The following is a 19,354-nucleotide window of genomic DNA, read 5'->3' as shown; positions in this document are numbered from 1 at the left end:
TCATTTTGGGCCTATTGTTTTCTTTTTAGCAGTAGAAAGCACTATTTATGGTACTGCCTTGGAATTGTAATTTAAGATCACTTATGGAACAAGGTTATATAGAAATTAAGATGTTCAAAAACAAAATCCTATTAAGTGTCAATTCTGGTTTCACCTTTTTTTTTTCTTATATTCGAGAATAAAATGGCCAAATTTAAGCAAAATGCTCTTTAGGAGTTTTTACCCTGAAGTTTACTCTTTTTTTTTTTTTTAAAAGATTTTATTTATTTATTTGACAGAGAGAGAGATCACAAGTAGGCAGAGCAGGAGGCGGGGTAGGGGGGGAACAGGCTCCCCACTGAGCAGAGACCCCCAATGTGGGGCTTGATCCCAAGACCCCGGGATCAAAACCCAAGCCGAAGGCAGAAGCTCAACCCACTGAGCCACCCAGGCGCCCCCTGAAGTTTACTCTTTAGAGTAGTTACTCTCAGAATACATCCTGAGAGCCATCTACTGAGAATCACTTTAGGAGTCATTATTTTAAAAGCCCAGTTTAAAAAAGAAATATAAATAAATGTAAACATTTTTAAAAATGTGTAGACCAAAAATAAAAGTGTCTCATTTCTTTAAATTACAATTTGGGAAGTTGGTGCCTTACAGTCTGAATTTTGAACTAGTGAGTTATTCGTAAGTATGTTAGATTTTAAGAACCTCGGTCAAGGGGTGCCAGGGTGGCTCAGTGGGTTAAGCATCTGACTCTTGATTTTGGCTCAGGTCATGATCTCAGGGTTGTGATATTGAGCCCCATGTTGGGCTTACCCTCTGGGCATGAAGCCTGCTTGATTCTCTCTCCCCTCCCTCTGCTCTTCCCTGCTCAAAAAAAAAAAAACAAACAAACAAAAAAAAACCCATGATCAAAACCAAAAGTTTAGGCTCCTTTTTTTTCCTATTCCCTTTTCTTTCTTAATTTCCTCAGCATCTATAATTATGCTGTTTGTGTTCTGTTGGAATTTTGCTTTCAAAAAAGCCTCCAGGCACTAATCCCATAATACATATGGAGAAAATGAATAGAATCTTATGACAGTTTGTTCATCTGATTTTAATTTTACAAAGCAGGTTTCAAAAAAGATACAAAAAAAATATGGAAAATCTCCTGAACTATGGAGCTTTACCACCAATCAATATTTTTCTGTCATGATATTTTATTTATTTTATCTCAAGAGTGGAAATGTTTGAATACATAATACATATATATTTCATATTATACTTACATATCTCGTGTTTTACTATGTCTTATGACTCTTTAAAGCTAAATATGATTGTAAGGGAGGAAATATCATTTTCCCTCTACCCTTCTGAGCTCTTGGCTGAATATTCTGGTATAAAAGACAAAAAATACGGGTGCTTGGGTGGCTTAGTCATTAAGCATCTATCTTTGGCTCTGGTCATGATCCCAGGGTCCTGGGATCAAGCCCTGCATTGGGCTCCCTGATCAGCAAAAAGCCCGCTTCTCCCTCTCCCACTCCCCCTGCTTGTATTCCCTCTCTTGCTTTCTGTCTCTCTGTGTCAAATAAATAAAATCTTTTTTTTAAAAAAGACAATAAATATATAAATAGAAGTTTATTAAAATGAATACTTCATATACACAGTGGAAGTACCCAGGAAAAATGATTAAACTCCCTGAGGTGGCCCAAGCCACCATGTTAAATACCATCTTTAGCTAAACCAAAAGAAAGATGGTTCAGGGAGGGGTGGGAGGTTATCAGGAAAAGCATGGTAAACAAGGATTGGATTAGTTATGCAGATTTCGGTCAGTGCCTTCTCCAGTCACAGGAGTTCTTGTAGTTTTCAGGCATCACTCCCTTGCAGATACAGAGAGGGAGACACAGAAATAGAGATTTCTTTTTAAATGTAAATTTTACCTACAAAATTATAACAACTACTCCACCTTCATAACTTCTTCTATATCTGCTGTTTCTCAAAAATAGTCACCTCAGAGTAATCCTTACTCCATTGAGGCTTATTTCTGATTTCCTTCATTAGCCAATTTTCCTAATAGCTTTAGTTGAATGAACCATTGTTTTCAATAACTTAAAATGCCAGTTTGATCATGTTCTCAGTTCCCATAGGTATTTTGTGTGTTGTTATATTCTCTTCTGTTTCATTGTTCTGTTGTGATTATTCCTTTCAAAATACCAAAGTACCAAACTTTTTTCATTATAATTTGGAACTAGTTACTTACCTGAATTCTGTATGTGATACTTAGGTGTTACTACCAATAATGATAATTATTTTCCTATTGATTTTTCTGGTTTCCCAAGTATTTGGTAATATTACCTGCAACTAATGTACTTTTTACTTGTCAATCCTAATAATATTTATACATCTCATTTCTCTCTACTGTTTCTGATATTAATGGGAATGTTTTATCTATTAAAAACTGGACAGCCTTTTTGTTTGTGACCATACTTTTCTCCTGTGAAGAGATAATCCCCTTGGTGTAATAGTCAGTAAACAAAGAGCTTTTATCAAGAATAAATATTGATTTTTTTAGCCTTTTTAGAATATAATGATTACCATAGAACATTTGATTACCATAACATAATGATTACCATAAAACATTTTTCTGTTGACCTTTTACCATTGTGAATTATAGTAGCACACTTACTTATGTTGAACAGTCTTTTTCTTCCTGGACTTGATCTCCTCTTAGTCATTTGTTACACTTTCAATGGTCTACCAAATTGTTATAATCTACTTAAAATGATTATGCCAGTACTCACAAGTGAGATTGATCTTTTATTATCATACTTCAGGTTTTCATATGAGTGGTATGTTGACTTTTAAAAGTAATTTTTAAAGAATTGAGAAGCTTTTCTTCTTTCAGCACATCTGGAATAGTTTAGTATCATTTCCTCTTGGCCACTTCATTTGAAATATAGGACAGGCTTCTCATTCCTCCTTCCAACACGAGTGATTCTAGGTTGTGGAGCTGTAACTTTTTTGTCTCAGGTTTTAAAAAAATTTTTTTAATTTTTTTATTAACATAATGTATTATTAGCCCCAGGGGTACAGGTCTGTGAATCACCAGGTTTACACACTCTACAGCACTCACCATAGCACTTACCTTCCCCAATGTCCATAACCTGTCTACCTTCCCCCTACCCCTCTCCCCTCCAGCAGTCTTCAATTTGTTTTGTGAGATTAAGAGTCTCTTATGGTTTATCTCCCTCCCGATCCCATCTTGTTTCATTTAGTCCTTTCCTATCCCTCAACCTCCCCACGTTGCCTCTCAATGCCTCATATTTTTATTTGAAAAGTATTTCATTCATATAGAAAAGCTGCAAGAATATGAATAGTACAGAGAATTTCCATATACCCGTTACTCAGATTTACCTATTGATAATATTTTATCCTATTTGTAAGGATTCTAATGACTCTTAATGAAATTTTCCTAGAAATTTGGCAAGGGTTAAACTTCATTATTGAAAGCATAAAAGTTAACTGCTAATAGTAGAAATGGTTATTTTTGAAGTACATTTGCTCATATCTAGCCTCTCTGTTCGTTCCAGAACCTCATCACTATATTCTTTTTGCTCTCCTCCACATGGAATCCTAAGCTGTGCTTTGGGTACTGACGTACTTGAGTTTTACTGTCAACTCGGTGTCTTATTTTTAGATAGAGAAGTATTTTATCACATCATGTTGCCCCCTAAGACCACCTCCTTCCCAGCCTCAATTGGTCTCAGTGTTTTCCCTTCAGGAGAAAGCCTCCTCCCATCCATGAGTAAAAGCTAGACAATCAGAGAAGTGTGACAACACATTTCTGAAAATGTCACCTGTTCCTTCTTTTTGTTTTTGTTTTTTTTTTAAACATTGCATTTTATTTTTTTTTAATTTAAGATTTTATTTATTTATTTGACAGACAGAGATCACAAGTAGGCAGAGAGGCAGGCAGAGAGAGAGGAGGAAGCAGGCCCCCCGCTGAGCAGAGAGCCTGATGCGGGGCTCGATCCCAGGACCCTGGGATCATGACCTGAGCCGAAGGCAGAGGCTTTAACCCACTGAGCCACCCAGGCGCCCCACCTGTTCCTTCTTCAGTGAAGAAAATATCAGGCCTGTATGTCTGTATCCCTGTGGTCCGTTCTCTCTCTGAGTTTTCTGTAAGACGAATGAACCCACACATGCACATACACATCTAAGAACAAACAATAATTTTGCAACATACCATCTGAACTACCTATAGGAAAGGGAATTATAAAAGTACCTTGGAGATATTGCAGGTGCAATTCCAGACCCCCACAATAAAGTGAGTGAAATGAACTCTTTGGTTTCCTAGTGCATGTAAAAGTTGTGTTTCCACTATGCTGTAGTCTATTAAATGTGTAGTAGCATTATGTTGGGTTATGTTGGGGGAAAAAATAATGTGTTCATACCTTAACTTAAAATACTGCTGCAAGGGGCACCTGGTGGCTCAGTGGGTTAAAGCCTCTGCCTTGGAGGCTCAGGTCATGATCCCAGGGTCCTGGGATCCAGCCCCGCAGGCTCTCAGCCCAGCAGGGTGCCTGCTTCCCCCCTCTCTCTGCTTGCCTCTCTGCCTACTTGTGATCTCTGTCAAATAAATAAATAAAATCTTTTAAAAAAATACTGCTACAAAATGCTAACACTTCTTGGGAAGGAAGACATTTCCTCTGCCCTTGGAAGTACTTCTGGCTAACCAGAGGGTCAAATTGACATGAAATACAGATTAGCAGGAGAAAATCCAATTTAATTTCATAGATGTTGGGAATTCACACAGAAATACAATTGCAAAGACAGTTAAAAAGGGTTTATATATCATTTTGAACTAAAGAGAAAGGGAAGTTATGTTGGACTTAAAAGGGAAGGAATGCAGTTCACAAGATGATGAAAAGAGTAACTGGTAAATAAATGTTAGCTGGGCCATGTAGAAACAGTGGGACATAAAGGACTTTCCTGCCTGCCTTCCATACCTAATACATACTACAGTGCAGTTATCTATAGTGATAGGTCTCCTCCTGGAGCAGATCCTCCATCTAAATTCTTTTTGGCAGTCATGGGGGAGGTAAAGAGCTTTTCCTAAATGTGGGGTTTGAGTGTTACTAATTCAAAATAATCTTAGTGACAAATTGCCATATTTTGGGGAGACCTGTCACAAACCACTTTACCAAGCTTTCATGAGCTTTCAGCAAGTCATGAGTCATAACTTTCTTGCTGCCGGATGGTCTTGCCTTGATGTTGATGGCTGTTCACTGATCAGGTTGGTAATTGCTACAGATTGGGCGTCTGTGGCATTTTCTTAAAAATAAGACCCAGGTGGCTTAAGGAAGTGTTGAATCACTATATTATACACCCAAAACTTATATTACCCTGTATATTAACTAACTGGAATTCAATTGAAAACTTAAAAATACACAAACAATTCTTTGTAGCATGTGATGCCATTTGAGATAGCATTTTACCCACATAGAGTAAAAAGTAGAACTTTTTTTTTTTTTTAAGATTTTATTTATTTATCAGAGGGGGAGGGGAGAGAGCAAGCACAGGCAGACAGAATGGCAGGTAGAGGCAGAGGGAGAAGCAGGCTCCCTGCGGAGCAAGGAGCCCAATGTGGGACTCGATCCTAGGACGCTAGGATCATGACCTGAGCCGAAGGCAGCTGCCCAACCAACTGAGTCACCCAGGCGTCCCAAACTTTTTTCAAAATAGGAGTTAGTCCTCTCAAATTTGACCACTGCTTTATGAACAAAGTTTATGTAATATTCTAAATCCTTTGTTGCCACTTAGACAGTCTTCACAGCATCTTCACCAGAAGTACATTCCATGTCAAGAAGCCACTTTCTTTCCACATCCATGACAAGAACGTCCTCATCTGTTAAAGTGTTATAGGAGATTATACCAATTCATCACATCTTCAGGCTCCACTTCTAATTCTGGTTCTCTTGTTGTTTCTACCACATCTGTAGTTACTTCCACTAACATCTTGAACCTTTCAAAGTCATCTAAGAAGGTTGGAATCAACTTTTTCCAAACTCCTATTCATGTTGATATTTTTACCACTTCCCATGAATCATGATGAATGTTCTTAATGTCATCTAGAATGGTGAATACGCTCCAGAATGTTTTCAGCTGACTGCTCAGATTCATCAGAGGAATCACTACGACAGTTTTATCCTTACAAAATGTATTCTTTCAAGATTATTTATTTATTCACTTGAGGGAGAGAGAGCGTGAGAGGGGAGAGGTCAGAGGGAGAAATAGACTCCCCATTGAGCAGGGAGCCTGATGTGGGACTCCAGGATCATGACCTGAGCTGAAGGCAATTGCTTAACCAACTGAGCCACTCAGGTGGCCCACAAAATGTATTTTTTAAATAATAAGACGTCAGTGTCAGAATTGCTCCTTGACGCTTAGGCTGCAGGACAGATGTTGTATTTGCAGGCAAGAAAACAACTTTCATCTCATTGTACATTTCTTTCCATCAGAGCTCTGGGGGGGCCAGGTGCATGGTCAGTGAGCAGTGATATTTTGAGCTGCATCTCTTTCTCTGAGCAGTAGGTCTCAAGAGTGGGCTTAAAATAGCCAGCTAACCATGTGGTAATCAGATGTGCTATCATCCAGGCTTTTCTGTTCCATTTGCAGAACACAGGCAGAGTAGATTAAGCATAATTCTTTTTTTTTTTTTTTAAGATTTTATTTATTTGACAGACAGAGATCACAAGTAGTCAGAGAGGCAGGCAGAGGGAGAGGAGGAAGCAGGCTCCTCGCCGAGCAGAGAGCCCGATGCAAGGCTCAATCCCAGGACCCTAGGATCATGACCTGAGCCTTGAAGGCAGAGGCTTCAACCCACTGAGCCACTCAGGCGCCCTGATTAAGCATAATTCTTAAAGGCCCTAGGATTTTTGAAATGTAATGAGCACTGGATTCAACTTAAAGTCACCAGCCATATTAGCCCCCACCCAGAGAGTCAGCCTATCCTTTAAAGCCTATCCTTTCAAGCCAGGCATAGACTTCTCCTCTCTAGCTATGAAGTCTCAGGTGGCATCTTCTTCAACAGAAGGCTGTTTTGTTTACACTGAAAATATGTTGTTTAATGTAGGCCCCTTCAATAATGCTCTTAGCTAGTTCTTCTGCAGAACTTGTTGCAGGTTCTACATAAGCACTGTGGCTTCCCCTTGCACTTTTATGTTCTGAAGACAGTTTTTGAACCAGCATCTGCTAACTTCAGACTTTCCTGCAGCTTCCTCATCTCTCAGCCTTCACAGAATTGAAGAGAGTTAGGTTCTTGCTCTGAATTAGGCTTTGGTTAAGGGAATGTTGTGGCTGGCTTGCTCTTCAATCCAGACCATTGAAACCTTCTCCACATCAGTAATAAGGCTCTTCTGCTCTTTTATTATTCGTGTATTCCCTGAAAGAGCACTTTTAATTTCTTTCAAGAATGTTTCACAACTTGGCCAACTGTTTGGTACAAGAGGCCCAGCTCTTTTTTTTTGGCCTTTTTCAGCTTTTGACATACCTTCCTCACTAAGCTTAGTCATTTCTAGCTTTTGAGTTAAAGTGAGAGACTTGCAACTCTTCCTTTCACATGAACACTTAGAGGCCATGGTAGGGTTGTTAACTGGCCTAATTTCAATATTGTTGTGTCTCAGGAAATAAAGAGGCCTAAGGAGAGGGAGATAGATGAGGGAACAGCTTGTCAATGGAGTAGTCACGACACACACAATATGTGTTTAAGTTTGTGTTTAATTATTTAAGTTTGCCATCTTATATCAGTGCAGTTTGTGGTGCCTCAAAACAATTAAAATAGTAATGTGAAAGATCCCTGATCATAGATCACATAATCAAATTCAAATTTGATTATAATTAAAACATTTGAAATATTGCAGGAATTACCAAAGCTTGACACAGATACATGAAGTTTGAAAAATGGCACCAACAGATTTGCTTAATGTAGAGTTTCCAGAAACTTCCTATTTAAAAAATAAACTATTTGCAAATTGTAAAAATGAAGTGTAGTAATATGACGTATGCTTATATAATTTAATCTACAAGGATATGGGAATAGTTTTCCTAAACCATGTCTACAGTGATTAAATAATCAAATATAGGATTTCAGCCTGACATTTCTATATGTGGGTTTCTTTACTCAATTCAGTCTGTCATTAAGATTTAAAGTCTGCATATCTGAAAGTCTTCTTTAATGGAATCTCATCTAGAACAAATTGATCATCTACTCTAAAGATAAGCCTACATCCTTATCCTAAAAATACAAATTGCTTATAACTTTAAAAAAGTTTTTGGAAACTTCCAAAAAAAATTATTTTCATTGGAAACGTCTAGTCAAATGAAATTCTCAGTCAGAAGGCATTTTCTGATTTATGCATTTGTTGTGTAAATTTCAAAAAAAAATTGAAAATGGAATTCTTTGTGTCAGTTAAGATCATTGTTTAGTACTTTTGTGGAATAAGACATTTAGAAAATCCAAAATTATTCTCCTAAATAAAAGTGATTTTTATTATTTTGAGTACATTGATAAAATAAACTTTTGAAGTTAAAGTGTTCTATTTAATTCTTCTTACGTAGTACCTAGATTGAGGTACCATTATTGTGTAGTGCTTTTAGTTCTTAATAATTGACTTAGACTTAATCATCTTGAAACACTAGACCATTTTACTTTAACAAATTCTTTTATAGTGAGAGCCAAAGGCTTTGAACCATCTATTGAGTATAGTTACTTCTATATACCTACATTATTTGAGTGTGTTTTGGTTTTCTAACTCATGCTATTCTAATTTTTTGGAAAAATACTTGAAATTCAAGTGTATTTTTAAAAATTTATATGTTTATATTTAAAAATACTTATATATACATATATAAATACATATAATATATACATAGTAAAAAATATTGTCCTAGCAATTATTTTCCTATTTACAAATTTTATCTAGAACTCAGTTTTCCTGTATTATGTGATCCCCTCTTTCTTTAATGGGAGTGTGAGATTTTAGCCATATACTTTTAGATTGAATCATGTTTTATTTGAGGATGTTCTGTGAACGAGGAAAGGAGACTGACTGGGTTTTTTGTTGGGTTCGTGGAGTTGACCTAAGATCTTGGTTTTCACCGCGAGGGCTGTGGTTTTGTGGTTTTGAATTTCCCTCTGATGCTAAAGAAAGTAATGCCCATATTTACTTATCAGCTTGCCTGGATTTAGGACAAGAGGGTAAGGGGGACTAATGGGGCTTAAAAGCTGTCAACATTCAAACATTAAAACATGGAATCAGACTCTTTACCGCACCCTTTGCTTTGCTCCCATTGTTGATTCTTGTATTCAACACATTACTTTCTTAGCTAAATTAATCCTTCCATTTCTTATACTTAAGACTCGTTGGCTTGGGAACCTTTCTTTCTTTTATAATAGTTCCTTATTTCTTAATTGATACTTACTTTTTAAAAATTTAATAGTTTAGTTCTTAAAAGGCAGTCATAATATTTTATGTTATTAAGAAATCATGTGATAACATTGCTGGGAACAATAAAAAATATTTAGAATTTCATAAACTTAGTGAAATAGTACATTGATAGCTCCCCAAATTGACTTCTTGTTCTTCAGCTGCCTAGATTCATCACTGTATCTTCAGTGCTTTCTCTTCTTAAAGCCATGGGCCACATATTTGAAACAGGCTGCTTAAACCTGTTTGTATCAGAGAATACTCTGTCTTGCTATCAAATCTGCATTGTACCATTGGGAAATGAAGAGAAAAATCCCAGAGAGAAGGTAATTTGAGAGAAAGACCAATGAAATCTGCATAGATATTATTCTCACATCATTGGCTATCTCTTAAAGTGTTCATGCACAGGATGCAGCTCCAAAAAGCCCAGCAGAAATTTGTAGTTAGAGGAGAAAGAACAAGGCAGAGATTTTAGCATTATTGTGGAGCCAAGGACACAGATCAGAATTGTGTTTTGTTGAGGGAGAAGAATCTTGGTAAATACCCTGCCTGGGCTTGTAGTGACCTCCAGAATTACACCTTCTAATAGCAAACACCATATCCTAGTAATAAGGGCAAATCTGAAATAAACTTGCTCATAAAAAGCCTAAAACCAACACTTAAAGAGAATGAGGTATCTGCTATTACTCAGTTTGCATGCTAAAATAAAACTTAACCTAATTTCCATATGGGGGAAGATACCATCCAAAGCTTCTATAATTTCTTCACCAATCATTTTCTGGAATCCAATTAAAAGTATAATATAAGGGATGCTGAGAAACAGTACCAAAAGAAAAATTAGGTAGTAGAGTTCATAGTTGGTCAGATTTTGGTGTTATCAGAAAGAGAGTTCAAAAACAATGATTTTTTTATTCCATAGAATCAAGGAGTGAACAACAGAAGTAAACAGATAAAAAAAATTTCATAGAGAATTTAATCTACTAAAAAGAATCTAAAAATATATTTCAAAAGATTCTAGTACTTATTTTAGAGCTGAAAAATGACATATCTGGAATTAAATACTTACTCATTTGGCGTAATATAGCAAATATACAAGGAAGCAGGTTTAGGGAACTAGAAGATAAAAATAAATTCAAACTTCTAATAAGAGTAGATTTTCAGCAGATCTTTTTTTTTTTTTTAAGATTTTATTTATTTATTTGATAGACAGAGATCACAAATAGGGAGAGAGAAAGAGGAAGAGAAGCAGGCTTCCTGCTGAGCAGAGAGCCAGATTCGGGACTTGATCCCAGGACCCTTGGATCATGACCTAAGCTGAAGGCAGAGGTTTTAATACACTGAGCCACCCAGGCACCCCCAGCAGATCTTGATTATTCTTATTCTTTCCTGTATTTATGCCAGTTCCCTATATCTTCTTTTCTCAATCCATAACTTCTCTTTCCCCAACTTTTTTCCTGCCTGTTATTTCAGTTCTTACTTCCTACATCCCTTTTGAAGACCTGTGTCCCTGATATCAGTAGCAAACAATAGTAGGAAATTTAATTAAGGTGACTGGCAGGTTAACACAGAGAACACTGTTAGTTCTACTACATGAAGTACACAAAACTCTAGGTAGACAGGCACCAAGTAAACTTAGCAACAAGCAAAAGATGAGGATCTGGTGATAGAATCTGAGGTGCAAAGGCTTCTACTTTCCAGAAAATCAGGGTATCAAACACATCCCTATTTCCAGAGAAACAGAAGTTAAGAAAATGATCTATGAACCTATTGCAGGAAGCAAAGCCAGGTAATTATAGGTATGGCAGAGAGTTACTTAGTGGTATAGTCTACAGACAAAGAATTGACTGTGGCTCGGTTCCTGGAATTGGGTTCCTTTATCATAGTTGTTGGGTATAAGCAAACTAGGAAACATCTGTAATTTATAAATTCCAATTGCCTTGGAATCATATTAGTCCCAGATCTAGTGATGTTTAAGTGGGTTCAGCTATGAGGATTGGTGGGCTTTTGAGGACAAGAAAATATACCAGTCATTATATCAGTTGTTGGTACATAATTGCTCTTAGGTTTGGTTTTATAGAACTAAGTTATGTATAAGTTATTTATTTCTCTTAGGGGTTAGGTCTATTATCATCAGATAAATCTTTAATTTGGCTGTGTCAGCCTATTAGTTTAATGTTATATGCTATTCCTTAGAGATACAGAATATTGGGCTGTAAAATGATTTAATTTTGTAATAAAGTATGTAGGCTGTGTGTGTTTGTGTGTGTGTGTTTGTGTGTGTGTCTATATTCCTAAGTTACCTTCGCTGGTTACCAAGTCCTGCCTAATTTAACCATTCTATTCTTCAGCCCTAGATAGGAGACGATTTTTATCCGCAAATGGATCTTGTTTCAATATTAAAAACTTACATATCCAGTATTTTTTATAATTTTAGGCTTATTGAGGTATAGCAGAAAAACAAATTTCAAGACCTAGAAAGTATACATCATGATGACCTGACACATGTGTACAGTGTGAAGGGATTTCCTCTCTATATTTAACACACCAGTCTTCTCGCATATCATCTCACATACGTTTATGGGTTTTTCATTTTATTTTGTTTCATTTTGTTGAGAACCTCCTAGTATCACCATCCCACCAAATATCAATCATGCAACACCGTGTTATCAACAGTAGTCACAATGCTTTCCATCAGGTCCTCAGACCTTATTCATCTTGTAGCTGAAAGTTTGTACCCTTTTACCAACCTCTCCCTATTCTCCCTATCCCTTAGCCCCCGTAACCACTTTTTTTACTCTCTGTTACTGTGAGTTTGGTACTTTTTTTCTTTTTTGTCCAAAGATTCTATGTATCTTTTGTCCAAAGATTTCATATTCTATGAATCTTTTGTCCAAAGATTCTAGGATTTCTTTTGTCAATGATACCATGCAGTCAGTATCTGTTGTTCTCTGTGAGGCTTATTTCACTTAGCATAATGTCTTCACATTCCATTCAGGTTGTGGCAAATGGCAGGATTTCCTTTTTTGTCAAATAACATTCCACTGTATATAAATATGGTGACTTCTTTATCAGTTCAACCACTGATGGACACTTAGATTATTTGTATACATTAAAGGTTTTAGATTTAGCATTGGCTCTTTTTGGGAGGGGGATGGTTAGAGGGAGAGAGGATCTTAAGCAGGCTCCACACCCAGCACAAAGCCCAACTCGGGGCTCACTCTCACAACCCTGAGATCATGACCTGAGGTAAAATCAACAGTCAGATGTTAAACTGACTGAACCACCCAGCTACCCAAACGCCCCTGCTTTGATTCTATTTTTGAATGTGATTTGCCTCAGAGCTTTGAAATTTTGGTTAATAATATTGCTTTTGCATTAAAATCTTTTCAGTATTCCTTCCTATTTTTTCTCTGCCTGGTTTTTGCCTGTCCCACAGAATTTAATGACCTTGATCTTTATTTACTTATTAATTCACTCATGGATTCAAATATCTGAGTACTTACTGAACACCAAGTCAGAAATAAAGTCACTTCCTACATTTCATTTACCTTGTCTCCATTTGACAGTCTTTATTCCAATCAAAAGAATATCTTCCTAAGTAAGTCACACTAGTTTTCTCTTTCTGAGTGTGACTGAAATAAATGTTAACTTGCTTTGAATATTCTAGGATTTCTTTTGTCATTGTTTATTAACAATGTAGTTTAACAAAGTAGTGGTTCAACAAAAAATATGTAAAACAAGATTTTCTTAGTGGAGACTTGAAAAACCCCAAACTTCCTATTTGTCTTTTCTTTAATTTTGCTCAGCATTTAAAACTCATTTTAAATTAACTGTTTTAGGTATTTATATCTTTTTTCTCTTTGAAACATCAAGTTAGGAGTACTTAAATTTTTTAGTCTCTCTTTCTCATGTCCACAATAATAACTACTTTTTTTTTTTTAAGTCTGTGTTTTGAGGTGCGGTTCACTCTCTTAGGTTAATTTATTTAAAAAATGAGCAACTCTCAGGGCACTTGGGTGGCTCAGTGGGTGAAAGCCTCTGCCTTTGGCTCAGGTCATGATCTCAGGGTCCTGGGATCCAGCCCCACATTGGGTTCTCTGCTCAGCAGGGGGCCTGCTTCCCCTTCTCTCTCTGCCTGCCTCTCTGCCTCCTTGTAATCTCTGTCTGTCAAATAAATAAATAAATAAAATCTTTTTAAAAAATGAGCAGTTCTATAACTTGACAAATCCGTACAGACATGTAACTGTCATCACAATCAAAATACAAAGCAGCCCCATCATCCCAAAAGTTCCCTCTTGCTGCTCTCCTCCCACTCCTTTACTCTGATGTGTTTTCTGTATAACATAAACATGGAATGATATGATATGTGGCTTTTGAGTTTGACTTCGTTCTTTCAGCAAAATGATTTGGGTTTCACTCGTGTTGTTGTATATAGCAATAGTTTGCTCCCTTTTTGTTGATAAATAGTATTCTATTACATGGATATACCCTAGTTTTTATCCATGTACCAGTTGAAGAATGTTTGGGTTGTCTTCAGATTCTGGCTGTGAAGAACAAAACCACTAAAAACATTGATTTAGTAACTACTTTTTAAATGGGTAATGCTTAGAAATGGGACATTATGATATAAGTGTGGAAACAATTAAGTGGGAAGACACCAGAGACCTCAGCTCTCAAAATAGTTTTGCATTCAGTTAACTGTTAGATTGAATAGAGAATTTAACTACTCTATGCTTTTTTCTTTTGTAAAATGTGCATGATGTAGGGCTTACTCTAGCTTTAAAGTAACTTGATACTGTGATGTATAGGTAAGGTATTTATCCTTGTACTCTCTAAGAGATGAACTTATAAATGGTCATATACATCTTTATAAAATTAAGTTATATAAATTAAGTATAACTAATATTTTAAATAACAGGTTATTTTGTCTCTAAGTCCAGTTATAAATGGTTAGAAAATAACATAGTTTGCTTCATGAATTTTAAAGGTCATCATAATCTTGTGCTTTTTATTAACTATGTGATTCAATTAATTTTACATTGGAAAATTATTTTGATGGTAATACTCTTAAGTAAACCTTTGATTAATATTTTCATTAAAATATTTCAGCATTTTGGGCGCCTGGTTGCCTCAGTGGGTTAAGCCGCTGCCTTCGGCTCAGGTCATGATCTCAGAGTCCTGGGATCGAGTCCCGCATCGGGCTCTCTGCTGAGCAGAGAGCCTGCTTCCCTCTCTCTCTCTCTCTGGCTGCCTCTCCGTCTACTTGTCAAATTAATTAAAAAAAAAAAAAACTTTAAAATATTTCAGCATTTATTTATTTACTTAAGTATTTATGTATTTTTAAATTTATTTTTTTTATTTTAGATGGGTCTAGGAAAGACAATCCAGGCAATAGCAATTGCTTACTTCTATAAGGAGGAATGGCCTCTTTTAATAGTGGTCCCTTCATCTCTGAGATATCCTTGGGCAGAAGAAATAGAGAAATGGATCCCAGAGCTGGGTCCAGAAGGTGTGAATGTTATTCAGAATAAAACTGATGTGGGGTAAGAACAACTTTTTGATCATTAAGCGGGTAAAAAAAGCCTTGCGTGTATTTATTATATACTGATATTTGGAATAAAGTATAACATGTAAGTCATAATTTAGAAATAAGAGAATAGTGTGGAGCATTTTATTTTACATTTTTAAATGTAATTTAATGATTATTATTAAATTATTAAACATTTTTAAATGAATTATTTATCCAAAACCCAACAGTATATTTGATGTTAAATTCCTTTAGGATATAATTTAAAAGTAAACAGAAATATATATACTTTTGAAGATTTATGTAATATATCTTTCATCTGAACTTGAAATATACTTAAAACTGGTGATTTGGGGGTTGAAAATTAATATGAAGCTTGTGAGTTTTTATTATCTGCAGCAATGGCAGATTTTGCCTTCCAAGTTGTTGGTTAATAGGCAAGTTTTATATGTAACTCATCATTATATATAATATGTTGGCACTAAATTCATATCTCTAATAACTACTCTGAATGTAAATGGACTTAATGCTCCAATAAGAGCACATAAGGTATCAGAGTGATTAAAAAAAATGACCCATTGATATGCTGCTTACAAGACACTCATTTTAGACCCAAAGACACCTCTAGATGGAAAGTGAGGGGATGGAGAACCATCTACCATGCTAATGGACATCAAAAGAAAGCAGGAGTAGCCACTCTTATATCAGACAAACTAGATTTTAAACCAATTACTGTAATAAGAGATGAAGCAGGACACTGTATCATAATACAGGGGTCTATCCCACAAGAAGATCTAACAATTGTAAATATTTTTGCCCCCAACTTGGTTGCAGCCAATTATAAAATCAGTTAATAACAAATTTAAACTCATTGATCATACAATAATAGTAGAGGACTTTAACACCCCACTCAAAGCAACAGATAGATCATCTAAGCAGAAAATCAACAAGTAAACAAGGGCTTTGAATGACACACTGGACCAAATGGAATATTCAGAGCATTCATCCTAATGCAGCAGAATACACGTTCTTTTTGAGTGCACATGGAACATTCTCCAGAACAGATCACATATTGGGTCACAACTCAGGCCTTAATGGGTGTGAAAAAATTGAGATCATAAACATGCATATTTCAGTCGACAATGCTGTGAAACTTTTTGACCACAAGAAAAAATATGCAAAGACCACATATACATGGAGGTTAAATGGGTTAACCAGGAAATTAAAGGAAAAATTTAAAAATACGTGGAAGAAAATAAAAATGAAAACATGACAGTCCAAAACCTTTGGGATCAGCCACGGCAGTCCTAAGAGGGAAGTATATAGCAATACATGTCTTCCTCAAGATGCAAGAAAAGTCTTAAATACACAACCTAACACCTTACATTTAAAGGAGATGGAAAAAGAACAGCAAATAATGCTGGAGGAAACAATTAAGGGAAATAATAAAGATTAGAACATAAATAAATGATATAGAAATTAAAAAAAAAACAGAACAGATCAATGAAACTAGAAGCTTGTTCTTTGAAAGAATTAACAAAATTGAGAAACACCTACCCAGATTTATCAAAAAGAAAAGAGAATGGACCCAAATTAAAAAAAAAAAAAAAAACGAATGAAAGAAGAGAGATCACAAGCAAACCTCAGAAATACAAACAATTATAAGAGACTATTGTGAGCAATTATATGCCAAAAAATTGAGTAATCTGCAAGATATGGACACATTCCGAGAAACATAAAAACAACCAAAACTGAAACAGGAAGAAATAGAAAATTTGAATAGACTCTTAACCAGGAAAGAAATTGAATCAGTAATCAAATATCTCCCAACAAATTAGAGTCCAGGGCTGGATGGCTTCCCTGGGGAATTATACCAAACATTTAAAGAATTCATTCCAATTCTTCTAAAGCTGTTCCAAAAAGTAGAAATGGAGGGGAAACCTCTAAACTCGTTAAATGAGGCCAGCGTCACCTTGATCTCAAAACAAGACAAAGACCCCACTAAAAAGGAGAATTACAGACCAGTAATGCAAAAATGGATGCAAAAATTCTCAACAAGATACTAGCTAACTGAATGCAACAGTACATATTCACCATAATCAAGGGTGATTTATTTCTGGGCTGCAGACGTGGTTCAATATCCGCAGATCAATCAATGGCATTATATTAATAAAGAATAAGAACCATATGTCTTCTCAGTAGGTGCAGAAAAAGTACTCGACAAAATATAGCATCCTTTCTTGATAAAAATCCTCAAGAGAGAAGGGGTAGAAGGAATATATCTCAGGATCATAAAGGCCATATAAAAGACCCACAGGTAATATCATCCTCAGTGGGAAAAAACTGAGAGCTTTCCCCCTAAGGTCAGGAATACAGCGGGGATGTACACTCTCACCACTGTTGTTGAGTATAGTACCGGTTCAGCTGGTTTTATAAATAGCTTCTGCACAGGAAAGGAATAAAAACTTCTGTAGAGCAAAGGAAACAATTAACAAAACTAAAACGCAACTGATGGAATAGAAAAAGATATTTGCAAATGATGTATCTGATAAAGGGCTAGTATCTAAAATCTCTAAAGAACTTACCAAGCTCAGTACCCCCAAAAACAAATAATTGGCAGTTAAGAATTGGGTGGAAGACATGAATAGACACTTTTCCAAAAAAAACATCCAGATGGCTAATAGACACATGAAAAAATGTTCAACATCATTTGCCATCAGGAAAATACAAATCAAAACCACAATGAGATACCACCCTCACACCTGTCAGAATGGCTAAAATAAACAACTCAGGAAATAACAGATGTTGAGGATGCAGAGAAAGGGGAACCCCTTTGTACTGTTGGTGGGAATGAAAACTGGTGTAACCATTCTGGAAAGCAATATGGAGGTTCCTCAAAAGGTTAAAAACAGAATTACCCTACAACCCAGCAATTGCACTACAAGGTATTTATCCAAGGATACGAAAATGCTAATTGAAAGGAGCACATGCACCCTAACTTTACAATAGCACTATCAAAAATTTCCAGGGGCGCCTGGGTGGCTCAGTGGGTTAAGCTGCTGCCTTCGGCTCAGGTTATGATCTTAGGGTCCTGGGATCGAGTCCCGCAGCAGGCTCTCTGCTCAGCAGGGAGCCTGCTTCCCTCTCTCTCTCTCTCTGCCTGCCTCTCCATCTACTTGTGATTTCTCTCTATCAAATAAATAAGTAAAATATTTTTTTAAAAAATTCCAAATTATGGAAAGAGCCCAAATGTCCATTGACTGATGAATGGATAAAGAGGATGTGATATGTATAAACAATGGAATATTACTCAGCAATCTAAAAGAATGAAATGTTGCCATTTGCAACAACGTAGCTAGAACTAGAGTGTATTATGGTAAGCAAAAGGAGTCAGAGGAAAAAATACTGTATGATTTCACTCATATGTGGAACTTAAGGAACAGCACATATAGAGGAAGGGAAGGAAAAACAAAATAAGATAACAGATAGGGAGCAAACCATAAAAGAGTCTTAAATAAAAAGAAGAAACTGAGGCTTGAGGGAGGGGGGATGGCTGGGAGGATGTGATAAATAGGTAATAGGCATTAAAGAGGACACTTTTTGGAGGAGCCCTGGGTGTTATATATAAATGATGAATCAAATTCTATGCCTAAAACCAATACTATACTTTATGTTAACTAAGTTGAATTTAAATAAATAAAATAATAGAACTACCATATGATCGCACTACTGGGTATTTCCCCTAGGAATATGAAAACACTAATTCCAAAGGATATATGCACTCCTATTTTATTGCAGGATTATTTACAATACCCAAATTATGGAATCAGCCCAAGTGCCAACTGATGGATGAATGAATGAAGAGGGTGTGGTGTGTGTATATATGTGCACATACAATGGGATACTGTTCTGTTATAAAAATGAATGAAATCTCGCATTTATACCAACCTGCAATGTTATAGATTATAATACTAAGTGAAATAAGCCAATCGGAGAAAGACAAGTATCCATGATCTCACTTGTATGTGATATTTAAGAAACAAAACAAGTGAATAAGGAGAGAAAAAAAGAGACAAACCAAGAAATGGACTCTTGCCTGTAGAGAAAAACAGAAGCTTATCAGAGGGGAGGTGGGTTTGAGTGGATGAATGAAATAAGTGAGGTGATTAAGAGTACTCATACCTTGGGGCGCCTGGATGGCTCAGTGGGTTAAAGCCTCTGCCTTGGCTCAGGTCATGATCCCAGGGTCCTGGGATTGAGCCCTGCATCAGGCTCTCTGCTCCGCGGAGAGCCTGCTTCCCCCTTTCTCTCTCTGCCTGCCTCTCTGCCTACTTGTGATCTCTCTCTGTCAAATAAATAAATAAAATCTAAAAAAAAA

General features: G+C 36.2%; 1 protein-coding gene across 2 annotated transcripts in view; it reads left to right on the top strand.

The window, feature by feature from the left end:
• Positions 1-19,354, top strand: part of ZRANB3 (zinc finger RANBP2-type containing 3) — a 323,717-nt gene that overhangs the window by 157,309 nt on the left and 147,054 nt on the right. For both annotated transcript variants that reach the window (XM_013046760.2, XM_013046761.2), the window contains exon 4: positions 14,814-14,992. In XM_013046760.2, the coding sequence (XP_012902214.1) occupies positions 14,814-14,992 (179 nt within the window). The remainder of the gene's footprint in view (positions 1-14,813; positions 14,993-19,354) is intronic.

The sequence above is a fragment of the Mustela putorius genome, unplaced genomic scaffold, assembly GCF_011764305.1.
Source record: "Mustela putorius furo isolate JIRA1106 unplaced genomic scaffold, ASM1176430v1.1 tig00003867_pilon_pilon_pilon, whole genome shotgun sequence".
Taxonomy (NCBI): Eukaryota; Metazoa; Chordata; class Mammalia; order Carnivora; family Mustelidae; genus Mustela; species Mustela putorius.
The sequence above is the reverse complement of the archived record's forward strand: the minus strand, read 5'-3'. Positions and strand labels throughout refer to the sequence as shown.